We start from the raw sequence: 23,339 nt of genomic DNA, 5'->3' as shown, positions 1-23,339 counted from the left end.
CGAGTCATTTGGTGATGCTTTTACTAAAGAAGAGTCATTTGGAGAAGCAAGGCTCTATCTCTGAAATAGTCTGTTGTGTCCATAAGCTATAGTATCCATAACTATTCTTTTATCATCCATAACTATTCATAACTATTCTTTTATCATCATCAAAACTGAGAACCAATTTATTTACTTCATTAGTATTTACTTATAGTATCACGAATACATATCTTTTAATTATATCTTTTAATTATCTTTTAATTAATAGATCTTATTACATTTTTATTCTTATTCAAGCAATTTTCATGGTCTTCGAATGCAACTCTATTTTTAACAACTGACTTTTTTACATTTCTTGTTTACTCTTCCGTCCAACATTTGGAGTGAATATGCTTCAGACTTTAAACAATCTTTTTGATAATTTCACACTTTAGGGGAGACCGGGGCTAGTTGGCAGCAGGGGTAAGTTGACGAATTGCATTTGTCTTCAAAGCCTTTCATCAGAAAGTGCCAATAATCTAAAGAAACCTTCCTAGTTGATCATTTCATCTTTCATTGTAGTATCGAAAGGATTTGCGCATGCGCATAAAAGATATTACGACTGTTTTTTCCACATTTTTATAACTTTTACAACTTCTTTATTTTTTCAATTTTTAAAAGCATCAAGTGCACTTAAACTTGAATAAAGTTATATCTTGCATGGTTCAGTGAAACATGTCCATCGTTTTTTTATTATTTACCTTTTTCAGGAATCGGTAGGGGAGTTTGTAACCAAATAGCTGTCGGGGTTAGTTGGCAAAATATTGGCGGGGCAAGTTGGCCGTATATTTCAACTAAATCCGATTGCGATCGGACTTAAATTTCAAGAGTTTTCCGTTTTTAATTTTTTGAAATATTATATTAACATAGATTAAATAGATCACATAGATCACATGCGAAACTATAAACGATAAACAGAGAGGGTTATAACTCCTCAAAATGTTATAAAAAAATGGTGTTGTTGGTTTCTTATTAGAAGGAAAATCTATACGAAAAACAGCCAAAGACTTTAATATCCATGAAAAAAGGTGGTCCGGATTCTGCAAAAAGCAACAACATCATGGTCAGCAAATATCAGGTTACATATAATCTAGACAGGTCAGTCTATATATATATATATATATATATATATATATATATATATATATATATATATATATATATATATATATATATATATATATATATATATATATATATATATATATATATATATATATATATATATATATATATATACACACACACATATATTATATATAAAAATTATACAAATAGAGTGCTCAATGGTCTTGAAGAACGTATCAGTAACATTTTATAACTGTGTGTTATCCTATGTGTGTGTTAAAGAACATATCAGTAATATTTTATAGCTGTGTATTGCGTGTGTGTGTGCATATATATATATACAGTGCTTCCAGAAAGTTTTAGCGCACTCGTAATTTTTTTATTATGGACAACTTCAAATCAATATAAATTGTAAAGTAATTTAAATTTTGAACTAATTTTTTTTTTTAAATGAAAGGTAAAAGCAATGAAATTTAATTATAATGTCAAATATTGTCAACCTGCTTGTTTTTTTTATGAGTTAATTAGAAGTTTAATGACTACTCGGAAAAATGTCTGAAATTAAGCGTTCAAAAGTATTAGCGCACTTACAGTTTTTCAAAGATTCTAAGAAAGTTTAATATTTTATGTGACCACCTTTGTTTTTAAGGCATGCCAAGATTCTACGCGGCATAGAATCTATAAGTTTTCTGATTAGTTCTTGTGGCACGGTGTTTCACAACTCTTGGATTTGCGTTTTGAGCTGCACCAAGTTAGTGGGCTTGCTTTTTTGTAATTTGCAGTCCATCCAACTCCAAAGATTTTCCATAGGATTTAAATCAGGTGAGCGAGCGGGCCAAGGCATTACATTCAACCGTTTTTCTTCCATGTATTGCTTTATTGAGCGTGCTGTGTGGCAAGGAGCGTTATCTTGTTGAAGTTGCCAGGTGGAGTCAGCCTTGAAAACGTCCATTGATGGCTTTAAATAATCTTCTAATATTTCTCTATATTGATGTTGATTAAGGCAATCAGTGTAAAGATGCGCCAGTCCATTGCTAGATCCAGCAATGCAGCCCCAAATGCCAATTGAACCTCCTCCTTCTTGAACTTTTGACATGATAAAACGAGGATTATATTTTTCGTTTTTGTATCTCCTCAAGACAACCCTTTTCTTGCGATTAATAATTTCAAAATTTGACTCGTCCGAGAAAATTACTTTTCTCCATTGCTCTACAGTCCATGCAGCTCTCTCTTTGCACCATTTTCTTCGCTTGAGACGGTCTTTGATACTTAATAGTGGCTTCTTTGTTGCAAGGTATGAATTGAGGTGTTTTTTCTTCATAAGCTTGCTAATTGTTGATCGGCTAACTTGATGTGCACCCAACGCTGTATTCAGGTCTGAGGCGATTTCGGCTATGCTCATGTTTGGGTTGCGTCTAGCGAGCATAACTGCTTTATTTTCGTGCCTTTCTGACATTTTTTTGGGACGACCAGAGCGACTTTTGTCTTTGACTGTTCCAAACTCATTATAATTTTTGAGCGTTGTTCTAACGCTGCATTCACTGATATCAAGTTGACGTCCGATTTCTCGATTGCTGAGACCACTTTTGTTCAGGCCAACAACTTGCCACTTTGTTTCAATTGATATGCTCCTTAAACCCATATTTTTGTTCTTGCAATTTTAAAGTTTTAACTAACTGTATTTCAAATGATTTTCCGCTACTTCAATTTATTCCTCTTATATTTTTTATTGACTATTATTAATCAGCAGAGAGTTTTTAACAAAAATTAACCAAAAAAGTTTTTCTCAAAGGAATTAAACCAGTGTGCTAATGCATTTTAAATGAGTGCGCTAATACTTTTGCACGCTTAATTTCAGACATTTTTCCGAGTAGTCATTAAACTTCTAATTAACTCATAAAAAAAACAAGCAGGTTGACAATATTTGACATTATAATTAAATTTCATTGCTTTTACCTTTCATTTAAAAAAAAAAATTAGTTCAAAATTTAAATTACTTTACAATTTACATTGATTTGAAGTTGTCCATAATAAAAAAATTACGAGTGCGCTAAAACTTTCTGGAAGCACTGTATATATATATATATATATATATATATATATATATATATATATATATATATATATATATATATATATATAGTGCACATTTATATAGTGTTATTTATTTTAATATTGGTATTGTTCATTTAGGTCTTTACTGATTTCCAAGATGATTTGTTGAAACAGCATCTGACTAAAGCTTCTGATATTTATTATAGACTTTCTCCTAAGGAGGTAAGGAAACTAGCTTATCAGTATGGAAAAGCGAATAGCATAAAAATGCCTCATAATTGGAGTGCAAATGAAGCAGCCGGAGAGGACTGGTTCAGTGCTTACCTCAAAAGGCACAAAAAACTGTCAATAAGAAAATCTGAGGCAACAAGTCAAGCACGTGTTCCCAGTTTTAATCCAACAAATATTCAAAAGTGTTATAGCAATTTACAAATTGTTCTTAATTGTTTAAAGTTAGAATGTGGAGATATTTGAAATATGGATGAAACTGGTATTACCACAGTTCAAACTCCAGATCATATTGTAGCAAGAAAAGGTTTTAAACAAATTAAACGTGTTACTTCCGCTGAGAGAGACAATTTAATAACTGTGGCAGTTACTGTTTCTGCAAGTGGAAATTCAATTCCTCGATTTTTCATATTTCCTCGTGTGAAATTTAAAAGCTATTTTTTAAATGGTGCTCCTAATGGAAGTGCAGTCGCTGCAAACCCATCTGGTTGGATGACCAAAGTTCAATTTTTGCAGTTTTTCCATCATTTTGTCAAATATGCCAGAAGTACAAAAGAACGACCCGTTTTGTTGCTATTAGATAATCATGACTCTCATATTTCAGTAGAGACTTTAGATTACTTTAAAGAAAATGGGGTATTAGTTTATTCATTTCTACCTCATTGCAGCCACAATGTTCAACTTCTAGATCGAAGTGTATTTGGACCTTTTAAAAAATAGACTAACAAAGCATGGATGGCAATGCACCCCGGTTCCACATTGTCTATTTGCAGTATGCCAGGTATTGTGGGTAACTCATTTCCATTAGCATCTACCCCTAACAATATCAAGACTGGTTTTGCAAAAACAGGAATTTTCTCACAAAATGTTAACATTTTTAGTGAACAGGATTTTATGCCAGCCTACCACAGATAGACCATCTCCGAAACAAGACTGTGCTGTGGAAAGTACAGTGCTAAATATAATGTAACTGATGTTGACTTTACAATATCAGAAATTGACTTGTTAGATGACATGTCAAAAAATACAGAACCACATCATGATATTCAAGCAACAATGATGTACAATGCATCTACAGAGTCAACTGTGGTTCTATCGCCTGAAGATTTAGAATTTAAAAGATTTTGAATGGTCAAAAAAGCAGAACCAAGAAAAAGAGTTAGGGTAAATAAAAGAAATGGGTCATTCCATGCCAAGTGGTGCAAAGGTCCCTTATGGACCATCTCAGATTTTATTGAAATTTTTTGATTTTGTACATATATATGTTAAAAGCATGTTTTGAAAATTTTAGATCAATATCTAATATGGTTCTTGAGAAAACGCTATTTAAGTAGTGGGCTATTTTGCATAAAATTTCACTCTACAAGAAAAAAGGGTTTTTTCATCATTTTTAACAGCCAATAACTTTTGAACAAGTTAGTTTTATACTTCAATTATTATAAGATAGCAAGTGTGCTGTGGATACTTTGAAAAAAGAAAAAAATATTATTTCTGGCATCTTAACTTTTTCCATAATGGCGGGCTAAAGTTGATTTTTTTGTTTTAAGAATAAGTTTTTTTGTGATTTTAAAGACCTTAATCTTAAAAACTAGTTACAAAGTTAATACAAATCAAATTGCCTGCTGATCTACATGTGGTGGATAAACATTTTTAAAAAAATCAGTTGATTAAAGAGCTGCATTCAAAAGTTATAGGTCTCCAAAATGAGTCAGATCGAGATTTTCGTAAAATTGATCTGTGATGCAAAGCATCTGTTACCTAAGATGGCACTTTTTTTTTTTTATAAAATTTTTTATACGCATCAATTAAAGACTGTTAATTAATAAAAACCATTAATAAAAAATTAATGGGCGCTTATTTATAACCCCCGAAAGGTAGTCTCTAAAAGTCAGGTAAATTTTCCATAAAAAATTATTACTTTTTAAAAGTTTAGTTATTGTTTCATTTAATTCTATATTACTAGTATGTCAATCTAAAAAGTACTAATAAAACCAAATAAATTGTTGTATTTTAGAACTAATTAATAATAAGTAATATGCCTGAGCTTTCTACTTGCTGTATTGGTAAAGCATTAAATGAACAGTGCTATCTATCTAATAAAAGTAAACGCTACCAAGAACTGTCTAAACTAAACCAAGAGCTTATTTCTTTGAGAAGCAAAATAAATCCCATAGATTTTATTTGTAGCTATCACGAGAAAGTTTACTTGTCGAGATATGAGAATGAACATCGCAGGTATTGTTGTAATCCGTTGAACAAGCACGCAAAAAATGTGAAAAGTAAGTTTCAATATTTAATATCTTAATTTAATAAAAATACCTTAATAACACTAAATAAATAAATAAAAAAATATTTAATAATTATTTCCGTTATTTTTTAGATTCTCTTAGAGTTATCAGTCTTTCATATGCCAAAGATTTTGGTTTAATACCTGGTCAAAAAATTTGCACTAGTTGCAGAAAAGTTCTGAATTGCAAACATAATACAAAAGAAAATGAACTCCAAGAAAAAGAAATTTATGTTGACAACCATACATTAAAAAAAGATCTTAATTCAAGTATTGCAAGTTTTGGATGCTCACCTCTAAAACTTCTTTCAAAAAAAGATAGAGTTGAATATGGAAAGCGTAAAATTGATAGCATAAGAGCTCATACACAAAAGGCTGTTGCCAATGTGCTAGGTATAGAAATAGCTACACTTTGTGAAATTGAATCACCCTCAAAAAAATGTTTGAAAAAAACAAACACAGATTTAGACAATATTATGACTAAAATTAAGTCAAAATTTGAAAAAACATTGTCAAGTTCTGAAAAAATCACACTTCTTACACTCACTCCAGACAGTTGGTCAATAGAGAAAACTCAGAAGTTTTTTTTTATTTCAAAAAGATCTGTAGTACAAGCCAGAAAATTAAGTAAAAAAAGTGGAATACTATCAAAACCTTCTCCAAAATCGGGTAGAAAACTAAGCGAAGATGTAATTACAGAGGTTGTTCATTTCTACGAATGCGATGAATATTCAAGGGTTTGTCCAGGAAAAAAAGAGTTTGTTTCAGTTAAAGTAGATAGTAAAAAGCAACATATCCAAAAGCGCCTTCTACTAGTCAATATGAAAGAGCTACATATTGAGTTTAAAAAGAAATATAATTATCTTAAAGTTGGATTTTCAAAATTTTGTGAGCTAAGGCCCAAGTGGTGCATTCCTGTGGGTGGTGCTTCTGGTCTGCATGCAGTTTGTGTTTGCCAGTACCATCAAAATGTAAAGCTCCTTGTACAGAAAATTCCTGGAATTTCTGATTTCAAAATCTTATTAAAATTAATGGTTTGTAGCATTGAAAATAGAGATTGTATGCTGCATAGCTGCAATAAATGTCCTGCTAAAAAGGTTTTGTTAGACTACATTGACACTTTGTTTACAGAAAAAGAAATTAGTGAAGTTAACTTTTATCAATGGCAAAAATCAAATTACCAATGTACTTTAGTACCAGCAACTCTACCTTTAGATGAATTTATTGAAATGGTTTATGAACAGTTAGATAGTTTACGAGTGCATCATTTTATATCAAAAAGTCAAGCCACTTACTACCAACATTTGAAAACTAATTTAAAAGAAAATCAAGCTTTGGTTCCTCTTGACTTTGCAGAAAACTATAGTTTTCTAATACAGGATGCAGTGCAAGGTTTTCACTGGAATAACAGCCAAGCAACTGTGCACCCCTTTGTTGCGTATTTTATAAAAGATGGAAAACTTGATAGTCAAAGTTATTGTGTTATATCAAATCATCTGAAACATGGAACAGATGCTGTTCATTGCTTTATCGGTAATGTTATTGATAAACTTAAACAATTACAAACATTTGAACACATCTATTTTAGTGATGGAGCTGCATCACAATATAAAAATTACAAAAATCTTATCAACTTATGCTACCATAAACACGATTTTGACATGACTGCAGAGTGGCACTTTTTTGCAACATCGCATGGTAAAAGCCCTTGTGATGGTGTTGGTGGAAAAGTAAAACGTCTTGTTGCACGAGCCAGTCTACAATCACTAAACGATCCTATTGACACACCAAGCAAAATGTACAGCTGGTGTGTTCAACACGTCAAAGGAATATCTTTTTTTTTGTTGACAAAGTTTCAATAGAAACACATACTACAAACTTCAATTTGGAAGAGAGATATCGTTCTTGTTCGACAATACCTGGGACACGAAACCACCACAGTTTTATCCCAATGTCACTTACCTCAATAAAAATAAGAAGAGTCTCATTTGATATTATTTGCACTAATGTGGATTTTTCTACTTGCAGAATTTAGAATTCAGAAGATTTTATAGTATTGACTTAAAAGAAATCAATGAGATTATTTTATTATTTGAGAAATTTAACTTTTTGTAAATTTTATTATTTTTGTTTATTTTCTTAAAAACATTTTGTTTGTTTTTCATTAAAAAAATTATTGTATTATAAAGAGGGGAGGGGACAGAGGGGAGGGGACTTTATCTATTGGGATTTAAAAGTTCTTTATCTAAAGGGATTAAAAGGCTTCAAGCATTGATATTTTTTAATTGATATTTCATAATAAATAACATTATATAATTCAATGCATTTATTTATTATGTCAATTTTAGAATTTTATGGAAAATTTACCTGACTTTTAGAGACTACCTTTCGGGGGTTATAAATAAGCGCCCATTAATTTTTTATTAATGGTTTTTATTAATTAACAGTCTTTAATTGATGCGTATAAAAAATTTTATAAAAAAAAAAAAGTGCCATCTTAGGTAACAGATGCTTTGCATCACAGATCAATTTTACGAAAATCTCGATCTGACTCATTTTGGAGACCTATAACTTTTGAATGCAGCTCTTTAATCAACTGATTTTTTTAAAAATGTTTATCCACCACATGTAGATCAGCAGGCAATTTGATTTGTATTAACTTTGTAACTAGTTTTTAAGATTAAGGTCTTTAAAATCACAAAAAAACTTATTCTTAAAACAAAAAAATCAACTTTAGCCCGCCATTATGGAAAAAGTTAAGATGCCAGAAATAATATTTTTTTCTTTTTTCAAAGTATCCACAGCACACTTGCTATCTTATAATAATTGAAGTATAAAACTAACTTGTTCAAAAGTTATTGGCTGTTAAAAATGATGAAAAAACCCTTTTTTCTTGTAGAGTGAAATTTTATGCAAAATAGCCCACTACTTAAATAGCGTTTTCTCAAGAACCATATTAGATATTGATCTAAAATTTTCAAAACATGCTTTTAACATATATATGTACAAAATCAAAAAATTTCAATAAAATCTGAGATGGTCCATGAGGGACCTCATTAAAATTTGCACCACTTGGCATGGAATGACCCAAATAGAACCACATCAATTCTTACAGATTCACCAAATATGAATGTTTTAAAAATAGAAAGAGAATCAGCTAAAAAGAAAAAGTTAGCAATTGAAGAGAGAAAATAAACAAACAAAAATGTTAAATAAAGATAATGATAAAGTAAGTAAAAGATCAACTAGTAAAGGAAGTATACACTTAATGGGAAAAAGTTTGAATCGTCCAAATAACTCCGTAGAATAGGAGTGTTTTTGTTTGATTTGTAGTGGAATGTTTTCTAAAAGTAAACCAGAAGAATTCTGGGTTCAATGCACCCAATGTCACCTTTAGGCTCACAAGCCATGCATAATCGAAAACTCCTTGTTTTTTATTTGCAATAACTGCTGCTAGCCAATTTGAAACTCAATTAGTTGAAAATATTCATGTAATAAAACAATATACGTTTTAATTCTAATTGTATAACCATTAATTGGTAACACTGTTTTGTTTTCCCTTTTTTTCACTTTTTAATTATATTATACTGTTTATTATATACTTTTTAATTATAACTACTCTTTTTCTTAAAATGTTACAATGACTTGACCCAAAAGTTTGATGATATTAATAAAAATATACTTCAGCAATAATTTCTTTATAAAAAAAAGGGGTGGGGGTTTAAAATACTATTGTAATACATATAAATAGGACCTTAAACCTTAATTTTTATTATTGTGAGCCAACTTACCCCTTGTGTATTAGCAACTTACTCTGTGGTGGGGTAAGTTGCTAATACTTTTTCTTTTTAATACTTTTTTTTTTCCGGGAAGGCCCCGAGAATTTTTTTTGTAAATCAATGCAACTTTTAAACGTTATCCAGATTCATACTCTTTGGAACTACACTTTAATATTTTCAATATAATGTGCCGTTAGGGCTACAGAGCTCATAGAGTAAAAACCGAGTCAACTAGCCCCGGTCTCCGCTACTTCAGATTTGAATATACCACCAACCTTTTTATTATATCCGGTTTTAATGCAAATGCATGATTTGGTTTAAACTCACTTATATCAAATCTTGTTTGAACATCTGGAGCAACATCTCAGTAAAAATCGTTAGTTTCTATTTCTTAGATTATACTGTCTATATCTGTAATGTAACTGTCTGTGAATACAAGCTTAATGAAAGTCTAACATTGTATTAATGTACATTGCTATAATCAAGAATATATGTACCTAGATTAATGGTTTGTTAAGTACCAGTTTTGTCTTTTTCATATTGATACTTACTAGATTTTTAAAAATAATATTCAAATGTCTAATGTTTGGTTTGGTAGTTAGTTTCTTTGATTTAACATCATTATAGCTAATCTAGAGAATTAACTCTAGTTCCTATATATTTTCCATAATTTTTCCAAAAACAGGATTGTTTTTAGCCTATAAAAAACTTTTTCAAAAGCTTTTTTAACCTTTACTCTCATGTCAGCATTTTTTTCTATATATTGCTTCAATCATGTGCTTTGATTAAAGTTTATTTCTCTTTCAATATGTATAATTATCATTCCATATTTCACGTTTTAAATTCTTGTGATTAACAACATTTATTTTTTGTTTAAATTGGGTATTATAATTCCGTTGCGAAAAGTACAAGACCGTTTAATGAAGTAACGGAGCTAGTAATTTTATTAGTTTTTACCAGTGACCAAAAACATTTAAGTAAGCGTTGACAATTTTTTATGACGGTTTTTGAGGAACTATTTTGGAAAACTATCCGGTAAAAAGAAGCAAAAAAATTTGCGAAGGCAGATCTTGTTTTGACAGAAGATTATTGTCACTCGATTGATGTCTATGTTGCAAAAAAACTATAGGTACCAATTTATCAACATAGATTTTTCGCATTCTTTCAATAGCTTATGATAGTCATTATGTAAATCATGCAACTGTTTTTGATATTCCAAATCTACTTCTAAGATGCAAGTATGGTTTTTCCATGAACTAAGTTCATCTTCTGTCATCGTCTTAAAACCAGCTGTAGGTAGAGATTAAAAATTGCTTTTATGTAGAGACCATTAGCATCTGGATAGGTAATACAAATGGGCGGTTCATCTTCATTGTAATTATCTTCCATAAATTTATTCTTAGCTTTTTGCATACCGCTTAGAAGCTACTTAGAAGATATTCCACCACTAATACCTTTATCTGACATGAGTAAAATACTAGTATCATCAAGTAATTCTAATTTATCACCAGTTAATTTAAGAGCAGTACCTTAAGCTTGTCCTCAAGCAGGGTAATACCATGCATGATCTAAACCACATACTTTTACACATACATCTCTAAAATTCTCAAAAATATCATCCAAGAATAAGACATCTGACATATAAATGCCATGATAATCTTTAAGTGTTTCACATTATTCAATGATGATGATATGATGCAATTATGATAATACACGTGATGATGCGGATAATGATAATACATTTGACGGGCCTAAGAATATATAAGGTTGCAATTTTACTTCAAGAATCAGAACGTTGCAAGACAGCGCAAGAGTAACTGCGAAGCCCTTCAAAAAAGTTCGGTAAGTCTGCCCTCTTTATTTTTTTTTTTGACTTAGAACTTTTTTTATTGCTTAATATTGTTGTTTCTTTGCCTCTCTTATTTCAGAACAAACAAAATTGCTGATAAAAATATTAATTGCATCGTAGAATTTAAAAAGTATAACACAAGACGAAAGATTTATAAAAGAAATGAGTGGTTATCAGATGAAATCTCAACTTAAAGATATGGCCTAGTTTATAAGGTGGCACGAGAACAACATGCTGAAGCAAAAACGGGTGAAGAAGATAAAGTTAAAGAAAATGATTTAGGAAAAGAAAATGAGGGAAAAAGAAAAGATAACACAAAAACTTAAAGAAATATTTTTCAACTTGTAATTGTTTTATTAGCAAATAATTTTAAAAGATAAAATCATATTAGCATAGAATATGCTAACGATAGCAGGCTTTGGAGTGATGAAAATGCGAAAGACTGCAAGAAAAAATCAATCAATAAACAAGAGTTACGAGTTTTCCAATCAAAGTGCGTATAAACTTTATTTCAAAAAATTGAAAGGACTTAATTGCTCCGTTAGTTTTCTCATCACCCTCTACCTTCTTTATGGTATCCTTATAAAATCGAAATCGATAAATTAAACCATTAGTATAAATAAATATGGAAAATGCGGACTACATCTCATCAATTTATCAGGTTATCATTTCATAAAAGAATTATATACGTTAAAAAAACAAGTGCGTTTAAACTTTTTGTACAAGGTATATATATAAAAGAAGACCACACGGGTAAAACCTCATGTCCACTTTTTGAAAACTTTGAGTTTGAGATATTTTTATGATATTCTAGTACTAAGCTATTTAAATTTAAAAATGCATAACAAAAAAGCAATATTATAAATTTCGATAGTCAATTTAAAAAAGGGCAACTTTGAAACAACCAATGTTGTCCAATGTTTACTTAGTTAAAAACGTAGTTGTCCATGTTATTTATAACTAAACCAATAATAATAATAAAATAATAAGTCACGTGACCAACATTTATCATTAAAAAAAAATATGGCGGCGACTAATGTAAACAACCCTACAGTCACAAAAAAATCTAACAAAAAGGCAGTCAATGGGAGAAAAAAAAAAGTTTACTCGAGATCTGAGATTAAAAAGTCATGTTATAGGAATACTATGTAACTGTGTTACTCTGAAGTGTTTTGAAGTTACAACAGAAGATGACAGAATAAAACTTATATCATATTTCAACAAGTTGAAAACAAAGGATGAGCAGAATTTGTATATTTCTTCTCTTTATTTTATTTTATTTATTTCATTTCATAACATTAAGCGTCGACGAGGCAGAATTTTAAAGATTGAACAATATAAATTTCATAGTTATTCGTATAAGTACCACCTGAAAATTGTTAGAGATAAGAGTTTTACAGCTATTCACGAAAGTTTAAACGATTGCAGAATTTTTGTCGAGTATGTTTGGTATTTGTTTAATAAAAAAAAACTGTAAAATGATATCGAATTAACTTTTTTTACTTATTGAAGAAAAAGTAATTAGCTTTAAAATAAATATGAACATATTATAAAAATTTTAATATTAAGTTAGAAAAAAACAATTACAAAAAATCATATAGGAAAAATAAGAAGCACAAAAGTTTAAACGAATTGCAACATTCGAACAAAAAATGAAAAAAAAAGCAAAATTAATATTTAAAGTGTCTTCCTTTGTTCTTATAGAAAAGATAAACTCGTTTATGCATTATTCAACTAATTTCATGCACATCACGCGAGGTACCTTCAGCTAGTACTCATTCAAAAGATGCTTTAAATGCTGAGTTGATTGAATTTCATGGTATGTCAGTTGATTGTTGATCCAAGACCAAATATTTTCAATTGGGTTAAGATCTGGTGATCTAGGGCACCAGGGCGTCACATTGAACTTTTTCTTTTCAAAAAGTATTCTTTGAGTGAGCTGTGTGAGCTGTAGCCCCGTCTTGTTGAAAGATGAATTGCTTGCTTCTGCCATACAAGTGTCTGATTGATGGAACTAAACACGTTTCCAATGTGTTCTTGTAGGTGTATTGATTAATTCGGCCTTCATACAGCTCACAGAAGCCTATACCTTTGTGAGAAAAACATCTCCAGATGTCAACCGAAACTCTACCGCCTTGTCGACGATGTTGCAAAAACCTGTCTGAATATTTCTCAGTTGCAAATCTATTGACATAGAATCTTCCCTTGCGGTTTACGACTTGAAAATTTGCTTCATCACTCCAAATAACTTTTGCCCACTGTTCTACAGACCAGTCAAACCTTTCTCTTAACCACACTCGTCGTTTGCGTTTATCCGTGATTGAAAGAATAGGTTTTCCAGCAGCTATGTACGTTCCAAGACATTTGTCCAAGAATGTTCGTCTTACGAGCTCTCTGCTAACTTTTGGATTATCTTTTGACTCGTTGAAGATTTATGCTAGCTTTTTGTAGCTGAGTCTGGGGTTTTCTCTGCTCATTCTGAATATAACACTTTTGTCACGGTTGCTGAATTTGGATGGTCTCCTAGTACTCGGCATGTCGGAGACGTCATTGGTTAGTTCCCCGGTTTTGAGAGTTTTTCTAACCCAAGGTTCAGAAACGTGAAGTATTTTGCCTATTTGAGCGTGTGTGTGATTTTTTGTCCTCGCCATTCAAATAACTTGCCACTTTATCTCACTAGAAACTGATTTTCGACCCATTTGCACGCAATTGAAATTAATTTGAAATTTACAATATTTCAAGTTAATTTTTAATGAATTAAAAGCTGACTGATGATGTTGTGATGAATTTTTTGATTGTAAACTACTCATTTTAACTTTATTCAAAAATAAAAAAATTTTCGCACCGGATTTATCAATTGATTAGCAAATAATTGATCCTAAATAAAGTCGTTTAAACTTTTGTGACACCTCTTAATTTGTATCACCCACCTTTTAATGAAATTTCTGAGTAAACAGTGATGAGTTGAAACCTACTTTTGTTTATTTTATTAACAAATATCCTGTTTACGAAATAGGAAAAAAAAATTATTTTGATATCTATTTCCGTTTGATTTTTATTCAAGAAAAACCGAAGGTTAGATCTTCAAGTTCTGTAATCGTTTAAACTTTTTTGAATAGCTGTACAAAAATATGTGCGTGTATCAAAGCATTCATATCTATATTTGGTTTGACTGAAAATTGTGTGAGGCGAATCAAAGAAGTTCTTTCAGCCACTGGTATGTAAAAATAAATTATGATATAAATATATATATATATATATATATATATATATATATATATATATATATATATATATATATATATATATATATATATATATATATATATATATATATATATACTGTATACATCTTTTTATATAATAGAGCATTAAAATAATAAGATGTTTTCATTAAAATATTTTTTGTTATGACACAAACTGTGTTTTGTCATTTTATTTCAATTATTTTCTTTTCAATCATTAGGTCTACCTTTTACAGGCATGAGAGGACGTCATAAAAATAAAAAGCATGCTTTTTTTGTTGAAAAGATTCATATGATAGTGCAGCAGAACAAGTCATTTCGAGGACAATCTTCTCATTATGCTAGAACAAAATCTACCAGACTTTACCTTCCAGAAGACTTAAATATTTTTAAAATGTACTGCATGTTTAAAGAAAAGTATCCTTTAGAAAAGTGTTTCTATGAAAGTTATCGTAAAATTTTCAATTCTCAGTCTAACATTTCATTTGGATATCCTAGAAAGGACACCTGCTCATTTTCTGATTTAACAAAGAAAAATATAGTTGCAACAGATTGTCATGTACCTATTGACACTGTTGCTGCTAATGATTTGTTAAAAAACAAAAATGCTTTGAATAGATCTTTTGAACTTCGTCAGAGAAAAGCTGAAATGTTTTACCAAAGTAAAAGAACTGCACGTTTACAAGCTCAGCAAACTTTAGACTGTGCAGCAATCTGCTTTGATTTTCAAAAAAATCTGAAATGCTTAAACATTTCAACTCAAGATGTATACTACTCCAGGCAACTGTCATTTTACTCTTTCAATATTCAAATACTTTCTACTCAAAAAGATATATTTTTATTGCTATGATGGATGAAACCGTAGGCAACAAAGGCTCTGATGATGTATGTTCTATGCTTCATGATTTTTTTAATTGTCATTTGCCTGAAAATGTAAAGCATATCAAGTTGTTTTGCGATTCCTATGCAGGTCAAAATAAAAGTGGACAGTTTTGCGGTTTTTTTATTATCTAGTTCATAAGATAGAAAGGTTTGAGAGCAAAACAGTTTCATATCTCATTAGAGGCGATTCCTATATGGAATGTGACAGAGATATGGCTATTATTAATCAAAAGTTTTCAGCAGAAACACCAGAAGATTGGAGGAGTGTTTTCCAGGCTTCTCGCAAAAAACCAAAGCCATTCAACATTATAAATATGACAGAAGAAAAGTTTCTGAAGTTTACGGAGCTTTTAAAGCCAAGCTTTTTAGCTGTTTGTCCATTTAAGACACATTCATTCAGAGAAGTTGAAATATCAAAGGCTAATTCTAACTTAACTAACGGGTGGCCCAAGATAAATGGCATAGGTAGTATTTTTATTATAACTTTGTTATTTTTTTAGCTAGAACAGTGAATTTTTTTAAAAAAGATTTATTATTAAATTCTCTATAAATCTGTGTTGATGGGTTTGTTTTATGGTTTTTAACTTTATTTGTAGATAATGATATATAAGGATTTGCAAAAGCTTTTACTTTATAAATACCAAAATGGTGATGGTCCATCAAAAATATTTGCTGATATTAAGGGTGTCATTGGGTTTCGTACAATAAATCGGTGGTGTCAAATGATAAGAGAGATAGGCTCTATCGATTTGAAATGTCCATCAGGTGGTCTAAGATCAGTTCGAACAAATGCAAACATTAAAAAAATCAGAAGTCGTCTGAAACGTAAAAAGAGGATTTCATCTCGAAAATTAACTAATGAACTCAATATCTCCAGTACTAGTGTTCAAATAATACTATAAAAGGATCTCAATTTGCAAGCATACAAACACAGAGTTGAACCACTGCTTACAAATGGTCAAAAAGTCAAGAGAATTAAATTTGCAAATTGGATAAAAAACCATTTTTGAAAAGAGCAAACACTGAAAATTCTGTTTTCAGATGAAAAAAATTTAGATTTAAATGGTATGTGCAATGCCCAAAATGATCGCATATGCAGAGCCGGATTTACAGGCAGGCCAAATAGGCAATGGCCTAGGGGCCCCGCAAGAAAAGGGGCCCCAAAATCGAATTGCAAATTTAGCAAATGCAACTGTGGACTTTTTAAACGTAAAATTGAACTTGGAAATCAGCAACTGCAGAATCCAGTTTTATGATAACTCAAGCAATATGACTGGAAAATATAAAGGAATAAACTAGAATTTTGGAGTTCAATAAGCTGGCAAAATTCTTGCATCGAGGGAATCAATTTTTTTGGTATTGTTCAAGAACTGTAAAATTTTTTCTCTGCTTCCACAAAGTTGTGGAGTGTTTTGGAACAGTTTGCAAGTAGTTCATTGAAATCACTATCGAATACTCGGTGGAGCGCTCATGCTAACTCGGTCAAAACCATTCACCAGAACTACAATAAATTAATGGAAGGATTGGTCAAAATCAATGAGTGTGGCTGGAAACTTACTATCGGAAATGGAAACTTTTGAATTTGCTTTACAAACAATAATATGGGATCAAGTTTTGCAACGAATGAATGCTGTTTCCAAATCATTGCAAAGTGCAACGATTACTCTAGATACTTATGCTGAACTTTATTCATCTCTTGGAGATTATCTTCTCGAATTAACTAATACATTCGATTTAATAGAACAAGATGCAAAATCACTGTTACCAGACATAGATTATTTACAAAAAAGACGCCGTAATAAGAAAGCGCTATTAGATGAAAACCGATCAGAGGAACCTCAATTAAGTCCACGTGAAGATTTTAAGACAAACGTTTTTTTAAAAACTATCAATAATCTTACTACAAGTTTAAAAGAAAGAGCTCAATGCTATCAGGAATTGAATGACAAATTTGTATTTTTAATAGACACGAGATTCAACAAAGATACGCTGAAGATATGTGTTAATCGTCTGGTGGAAGACTACACGGAAGATATTGATGATAATTTATATGCAGAAATTGAACATCTACTTCTGTATTTGAAAGAACATTTTAATACTCAAGTTCCTGATTTGTCCCATTTGGATTTGTATAAACTTATAAAGGAAAAACAAATGGAGGCTACATTTCCAAATACTGAAATCATTCTTAGGATTTTCATATAATTCATGATATCCAACTGCTCTGGAGAAAGGTCATTTTCAAAATTAAAATTAACAAAAAATTATTTTGCGATCAACTATGTCACAAAAATCGTTAAATGATTTTGCGTTATTATCAAGCAACGCAGACAAAATGAAGTCAATTAATATAGATTCATTGATTGAAGATTTCGTTAATGAAAAATACAGAAAAAAGTTTATGCAGATTTTAAACAATATTTTTGAAAAAATGAAATAAAACTTTTAATTACGTTAAACTAAGATTATATTTTTTTAAACTAACATATTATTTCTAAATATGGGGCCACAGGCCTTTTTTTGGCCTAGGGCCCCTAAAATTGTAAATCCGGCTCTGCGCATATGGTCTACTAATCGTAATGAAGCTGATAAAGATGGTGGTATTAAACAGAAACAAAAGTTCCCTCTAAAAGGTAATGGTTTGGTTGGGAGCTTGTTCAAAAGGTATTACACCACTAGTTATTTTGTACAAAGATATAGTAAATCATGACTTGTATATAAAAAGAGTATTGCCAGTGGCCTTGAAATATGGAAACGAGATGTTTGGTGATGATTGGAGATTTCAACAAGATGGAGCAACCTCACATTTTTTTTTCGACTCTGTTTTTTTTAATTCTGTAAGTTCAATTATTACTTTATCATAGCTTTTACTTATAAATTCGACAGCTTTCTGTTCCTCAGATAATTCTTTTTTTAACTTAAAGTTTTCATCTTTTAAGTTATTAAATTTAATTTCCATTTTTTCAATCCGATCATTAAAAATTTTCATCATAGCATTCTCATGATTTTCAAGGATTTCTTTAAGTTGTGCTGGTGTAAAGTTTTTCGCCACTATTATAAGTTTTTTAATAAGCGTCTTTAAACACGTCCGTTCGCGGTGAAATTCACCGTTCGCGGTGAAAATGAAAACAATAACATAAAAGAGAAAATAGCAGAACTAGAAGACAGAAGCCGAAGAAAAAACTTGAGATTTGTTGGGATTAAAGAAAAAGCTAATGAAACTTGGGAAGAAAGTGAGCAAAAAATCAAACAGTTTCTCAATACAAAGCCTAATATACAGGAAAAAATTTTAATAGATAGAGCCCATCGAGTTGGAAAAAAAACAGGAAAAACAGATCAATAATTGTTCGATTTCAAAACTACAAAGACAAAGCCCTAGTGTTGAACAAATATACGACGATGAAGCTTTGGAACGAGCGGTTGTACGTTAACGAAGACTTTAGCGATTTTACAATGGATTTACGAAGAAAGCTTTTCAAAGAAGCGAAAGAAATGAGAGCTAAAGGTAAGTTTGCTAAAGTAACTTACAATAAATTAATTACGCATGACCTATAACTATAAAAGAAATCTTTTAATATTCCATAATCAAGTTTAAAAACAAACATGGATGAGTACGAATCCTTTACTTTTAATTTTCATGATAAATTTTTAACCCCAAATCTTAATACAGATCCAGATGTAAACTTTTTTGACGATGTGAACACATCTTGTTCTTATCTTTAACTCAACAAGTTAAAAGAATTTCTTAATAAAAATGGCACTGAAAATCAAAAAATCAGAATCCTTCACATAAATATTAGAAGTCTTAATGAAAATATCTAAAAGTTTTGTGATTTTTTAGATGAAACTGAAAACATTTTTAATATAATTTGTTTAACAGAAACGTGGATTTCTTCGAATGACTTTAAAAATAATTCTATTTTCCATCTTCCAGGTTTTGAAACTATCTTGTTAAAAAGACAAACAAATAAACGGGGTAGAGGAGTTCTGATTTACGTTAAGGAACACATTGAGTATAATAATAGGAATGATATGTGCATTTCTGACGGCGATAAAGCAATCATAACCATTGAAATTTTATATAATAATAAAAAAAAATTTTTTTTATTAAACTGCTGTTGTAGACCACCTGATGGTGCGTCTGAAAATCTTAGTTTCTTTTTACGGCAAAATATCATTCACAAAGGTAGCAAAGAAAACAAAATTACTTTTATAATTGGAGATTTCAACATAAACTGTTTAATTTATAGTAAAGATAAAAAAGTAAAAAGTTTTTATCATGAAATATTTATGGCAGGAGCTCTTCCTTTAATCAATCGCCCTACTAGAATAATTAAAAATTCAACGAGGTTGATTGATAATATTTTTACCACAAATATTTATAATAAGAAATTACAAAAAGGAATTATAAAAACTGACATATCCGATCATTTCCCCATTTTTTTAACAATCCATACTGTATCCTCTAATAACAACGAAAGAAAAAATATAATAAAAAAACGGGTCTTCAACGAGAATCAATGATCACTTCTGCATTGGAAACATATTAACTTTATTGATGACGCAAATACAATATATAATAAATTCTTTGATACGTTCTTCTCAATATACAATGCAAACTTTCCACTTTGTGAACAAATAACAAAAATAAAAACCTTGAATAGTCCATGGATTACTAAAGGACTTTGAAAATCCTCTAGTATCAAACAGAATCTATATATAAAATATTTAAAAACAAAACAGATGAAAACCATGAAAAATATAAAAATTACGAACATTTATTTGAAAAAATTCGTAAAAAACTAAAAAAAAATTATTATTCAAATTTAATTAGTAAATTTAAAAACGACTCAAAAAATACTTGAGAAGGTTGAAAGAAATAACAGGAAAACAAAAAACAAATTCAAATTCTCTCCCTAAAGTAATTAAAATAAAAAAAAAAAAATACATATGAACCAAACGAAATTGCAAACGAGTTTAATAAATATTTTATTGATACAGGAACTAAATTGGCAAGTAAGATTCCTATTACAGAAAAAAGATTTAGTGATTTCCTAGAGCCTATAAACAATTCGTTTTCTGTAGATAATTTATATTCTGACTTATCTTTTGATGAGTTTGAAAGAGCTTACAAATCTCTCAAAAGAAATAAAGCTACGGGTGCGGACGAAATAAATGGTAGCATAGTCATAGATTGCTTTGAAAATTTAAAATGTATTCTTTATAATGTCTTCAGGGCATCTATACAGCAAGGTGTTTTCTCCGACCAATTAAAAATAGCTAAAGTTACTCCAATTTACAAAGAAGGAAAAAAATCAAATATTAATAGTTATCGTCTCAGTTCTTTCAACCTTCTTGAAAATTTTAGAAAGAATTGTATACAATAGAACATACAATTATCTTAAACTAAATAAACTTCTATATAAAAATCAATTCGGTTTTAAAAGAAATGGTTCAACTGAACAAGCCATTACACAGTTCATTCGTGAAATCTCCTATTCATTTGGTAGATCACAATATACACTAGGCATTTTCATCGACCTATCAAAAGCATTCGATACGGTCGATCACAAAATTCTACTTAAATTTTACTCAAATTTTACGAAATTAATGGCAAAGTAATAAAATGGTATAAAAGTTACTTGACAAATAGAAAACAATTTGTTTCCTATGGTGATTATTTTCAAAATAAAAAATTAAATGACATAAAATGTGGTGTTCCACAGGGTTCTATTCCAGGTCTACTTTTGTTTCTAGTCTATATATATGATTTAAATAAAGCTTCTAACCTTATGAGTATCATGTTTGCCGACGATACTAATTTATTTCTGTCAAACAGTGACATTTATGAGCTTTTTTCAAATATGAATAAAGAACTCAATCACATCTCCAACTGGTTTAAGTGCAACAAGTTAACTTTAAACATTGACAAAACAAAAGGGATCCTTTTCCACTCTCTCGCAAAAAAGCGTTTTTTACCAAGTAATTTACCTAAACTTTTTATTGATAAAATTGAAATAAAAAAGGAGTCGGTCACAAGACTTTTAGGCATTTACATTGATGAAAATATTATATGGAAGTATCATATCGACTTTATTTCTACTAAATTGGCAAAAAGTATTGGAATTCTATATAAAGTCAGATACTATCTAAGTAAACAAAATTTAATTCAACTCTACTACTCATTTATTCATAGCTATTAAAATTATGCAAATATTGTTTGGGGAAGTAACTCTAAAAGTAAGTTGCGAAATCTTCACAGTCGTCAGAAACACGCAATGCGTATAATATGTTTTGAAAATCGTTTCTCTCATTCAAATATTTTATTTAAAAGCGTTAAAGCACTCAACATCTACGAACTTAATGTCTATAATATTTTATGTTTTATGTTTCGTTGTAAAAATGATCAACCATTGTCGATTTTTAAAGATCTTTTTACCCCAAATATCCTTTACGAAATAATAATTTATTACTTGAACCCTTTCGTCAAACAAAGTTTAATCAATTTTGAATAAACTATTGAGCACCATATTTGTGGAACAAAATTGTTCCAAGTTTTATTTGTCAACTTCATTTTCAGTTTTTAATACTAAAAAACTATATTCTTTCTACTGGTAATATATATAAATATTTTTGGAATGAAAAATTATTTCACTCTGGATAATTTGTAAAACTATTTTCAGTTTTTGTTAATTCTACATTGTTATTAGTTATTAAATCAATTGTATTTTTATTTTATTTTATATACACGTTTGATATATTTTATATGGTTCTGACGCCAAGATCTTTTGGATCTTTTTTCAGATACCAAGTTTATGGATTGTTATATTGCTGTATTACGATTAATAACTGTAAACTAAAAAGAAAAGAAAAAAAAAAAGAAAAACATACGCATCATTTGACTTAACAATGGTGTAATGATAATTTTCCTGCTTTTATTGACAAAAACCACTGGCCTCCAAATTCTCCCGATCTCAATCCTTTAGATTACTCAATATGGGATGAACTCGTTCACCAAATGAAATGGAATAAAATTAAATCAAAATTAACATTAATTCAAGAACTTAAACAAGCTGTAAAAAACATTAGAGTAAATGTAGATTTAGAAAGTTGTACCAGTTGGACCAATCGCTTATATCCTATGTCAAAAAAAAAAGGAGACTATTTACATTAAATAAATCATGTCATTTTGTAGAGAATTTAATAATAAATCTTTTTAAAAAAAATTCACTTTTCTAGCTAAAAAAAATAACAAAGTTATAATAAAAATACTACCTATGCATTTATCTTGGGCCACCCGTTGTGTATAGGGAAAACTGGAGTGGTATATTTAGTTCTATGCGTGTTACACCTCTTATGTCTAGATCATGTTCTGGTTCAATAAGAGGGAGAAGATTGACCCAATTTAAACATGTCTTTGAAGTGCCTGATAAACCAAAACAAGCATACATTGCCCCTTTGCCACTTCCTTGTGAAAAATTCAAAGACTTATTAAAGCAAAAAAACATTTGAAAGTGAACAAAATAAGTCTTATCACTTGCCAGTTGATAACCTATATGTCCTGGAATCAGAACCAAAGCAAATCTCTGACTCAGAGGAAGAGATTGTAAAAAATAATGTAAAACTATTTAGAAAACGTATATCTATATATTTGTAGAAATACTTTGTTGAAAATAAAAATAACATTTATTTTTATTTAGGTTTTTTTCACAATGGGGTGTTTGTCTGGGGTATAGACTTAAATCCAAAGTGATAGATTACAGACAATATGGTAGATGGGGTTGTGGAAACAATTTGTTGCATGGGTACTTTTTATAAAGTTTGTAAAAATTTGACGAGTTATTTGATTTGTATTATCTACTACTACCTACTTTAAACAAAAAAAGTGCTCTAAAAGGTTACAAGTTAATCTAGTTCACAAGCCG

The 23,339-nt window shown here is 29.9% G+C and overlaps 1 protein-coding gene and 3 pseudogenes across 1 annotated transcript; all 4 read left to right on the top strand.

Annotated features, from left to right (window-relative positions):
* Window positions 1–3,621: 3,621 nt before the first annotated feature.
* LOC149880908 (uncharacterized) lies at window positions 3,622–9,116 on the top strand (annotated as a pseudogene).
* On the top strand, window positions 5,268–7,650 carry LOC149880909 (uncharacterized). Its single transcript, XM_090068686.1, has 2 exons — window positions 5,268–5,651; window positions 5,753–7,650. The coding sequence occupies exons 1-2, from the start codon at window positions 5,408–5,410 to the stop codon at window positions 7,519–7,521; spliced, it is 2,013 nt and encodes a 670-aa protein (XP_089924812.1). The 5' UTR covers window positions 5,268–5,407; the 3' UTR covers window positions 7,522–7,650.
* A 3,194-nt stretch (window positions 9,117–12,310) lies between the features above and the next one.
* Window positions 12,311–23,150, top strand: LOC149880906 (uncharacterized; annotated as a pseudogene).
* LOC149880907 (uncharacterized) lies at window positions 18,051–20,801 on the top strand (annotated as a pseudogene).
* Window positions 23,151–23,339: the final 189 nt, after the last annotated feature.

The sequence above is a fragment of the Hydra viridissima genome, unplaced genomic scaffold (genome assembly GCF_058129835.1).
Source record: "Hydra viridissima isolate aposymbiotic clone 2 unplaced genomic scaffold, HvirCarnegie_v1 scaffold_12, whole genome shotgun sequence".
Classification (NCBI taxonomy): Eukaryota; Metazoa; Cnidaria; class Hydrozoa; order Anthoathecata; family Hydridae; genus Hydra; species Hydra viridissima.
This window is presented reverse-complemented; position numbering and strand designations above follow the sequence as displayed.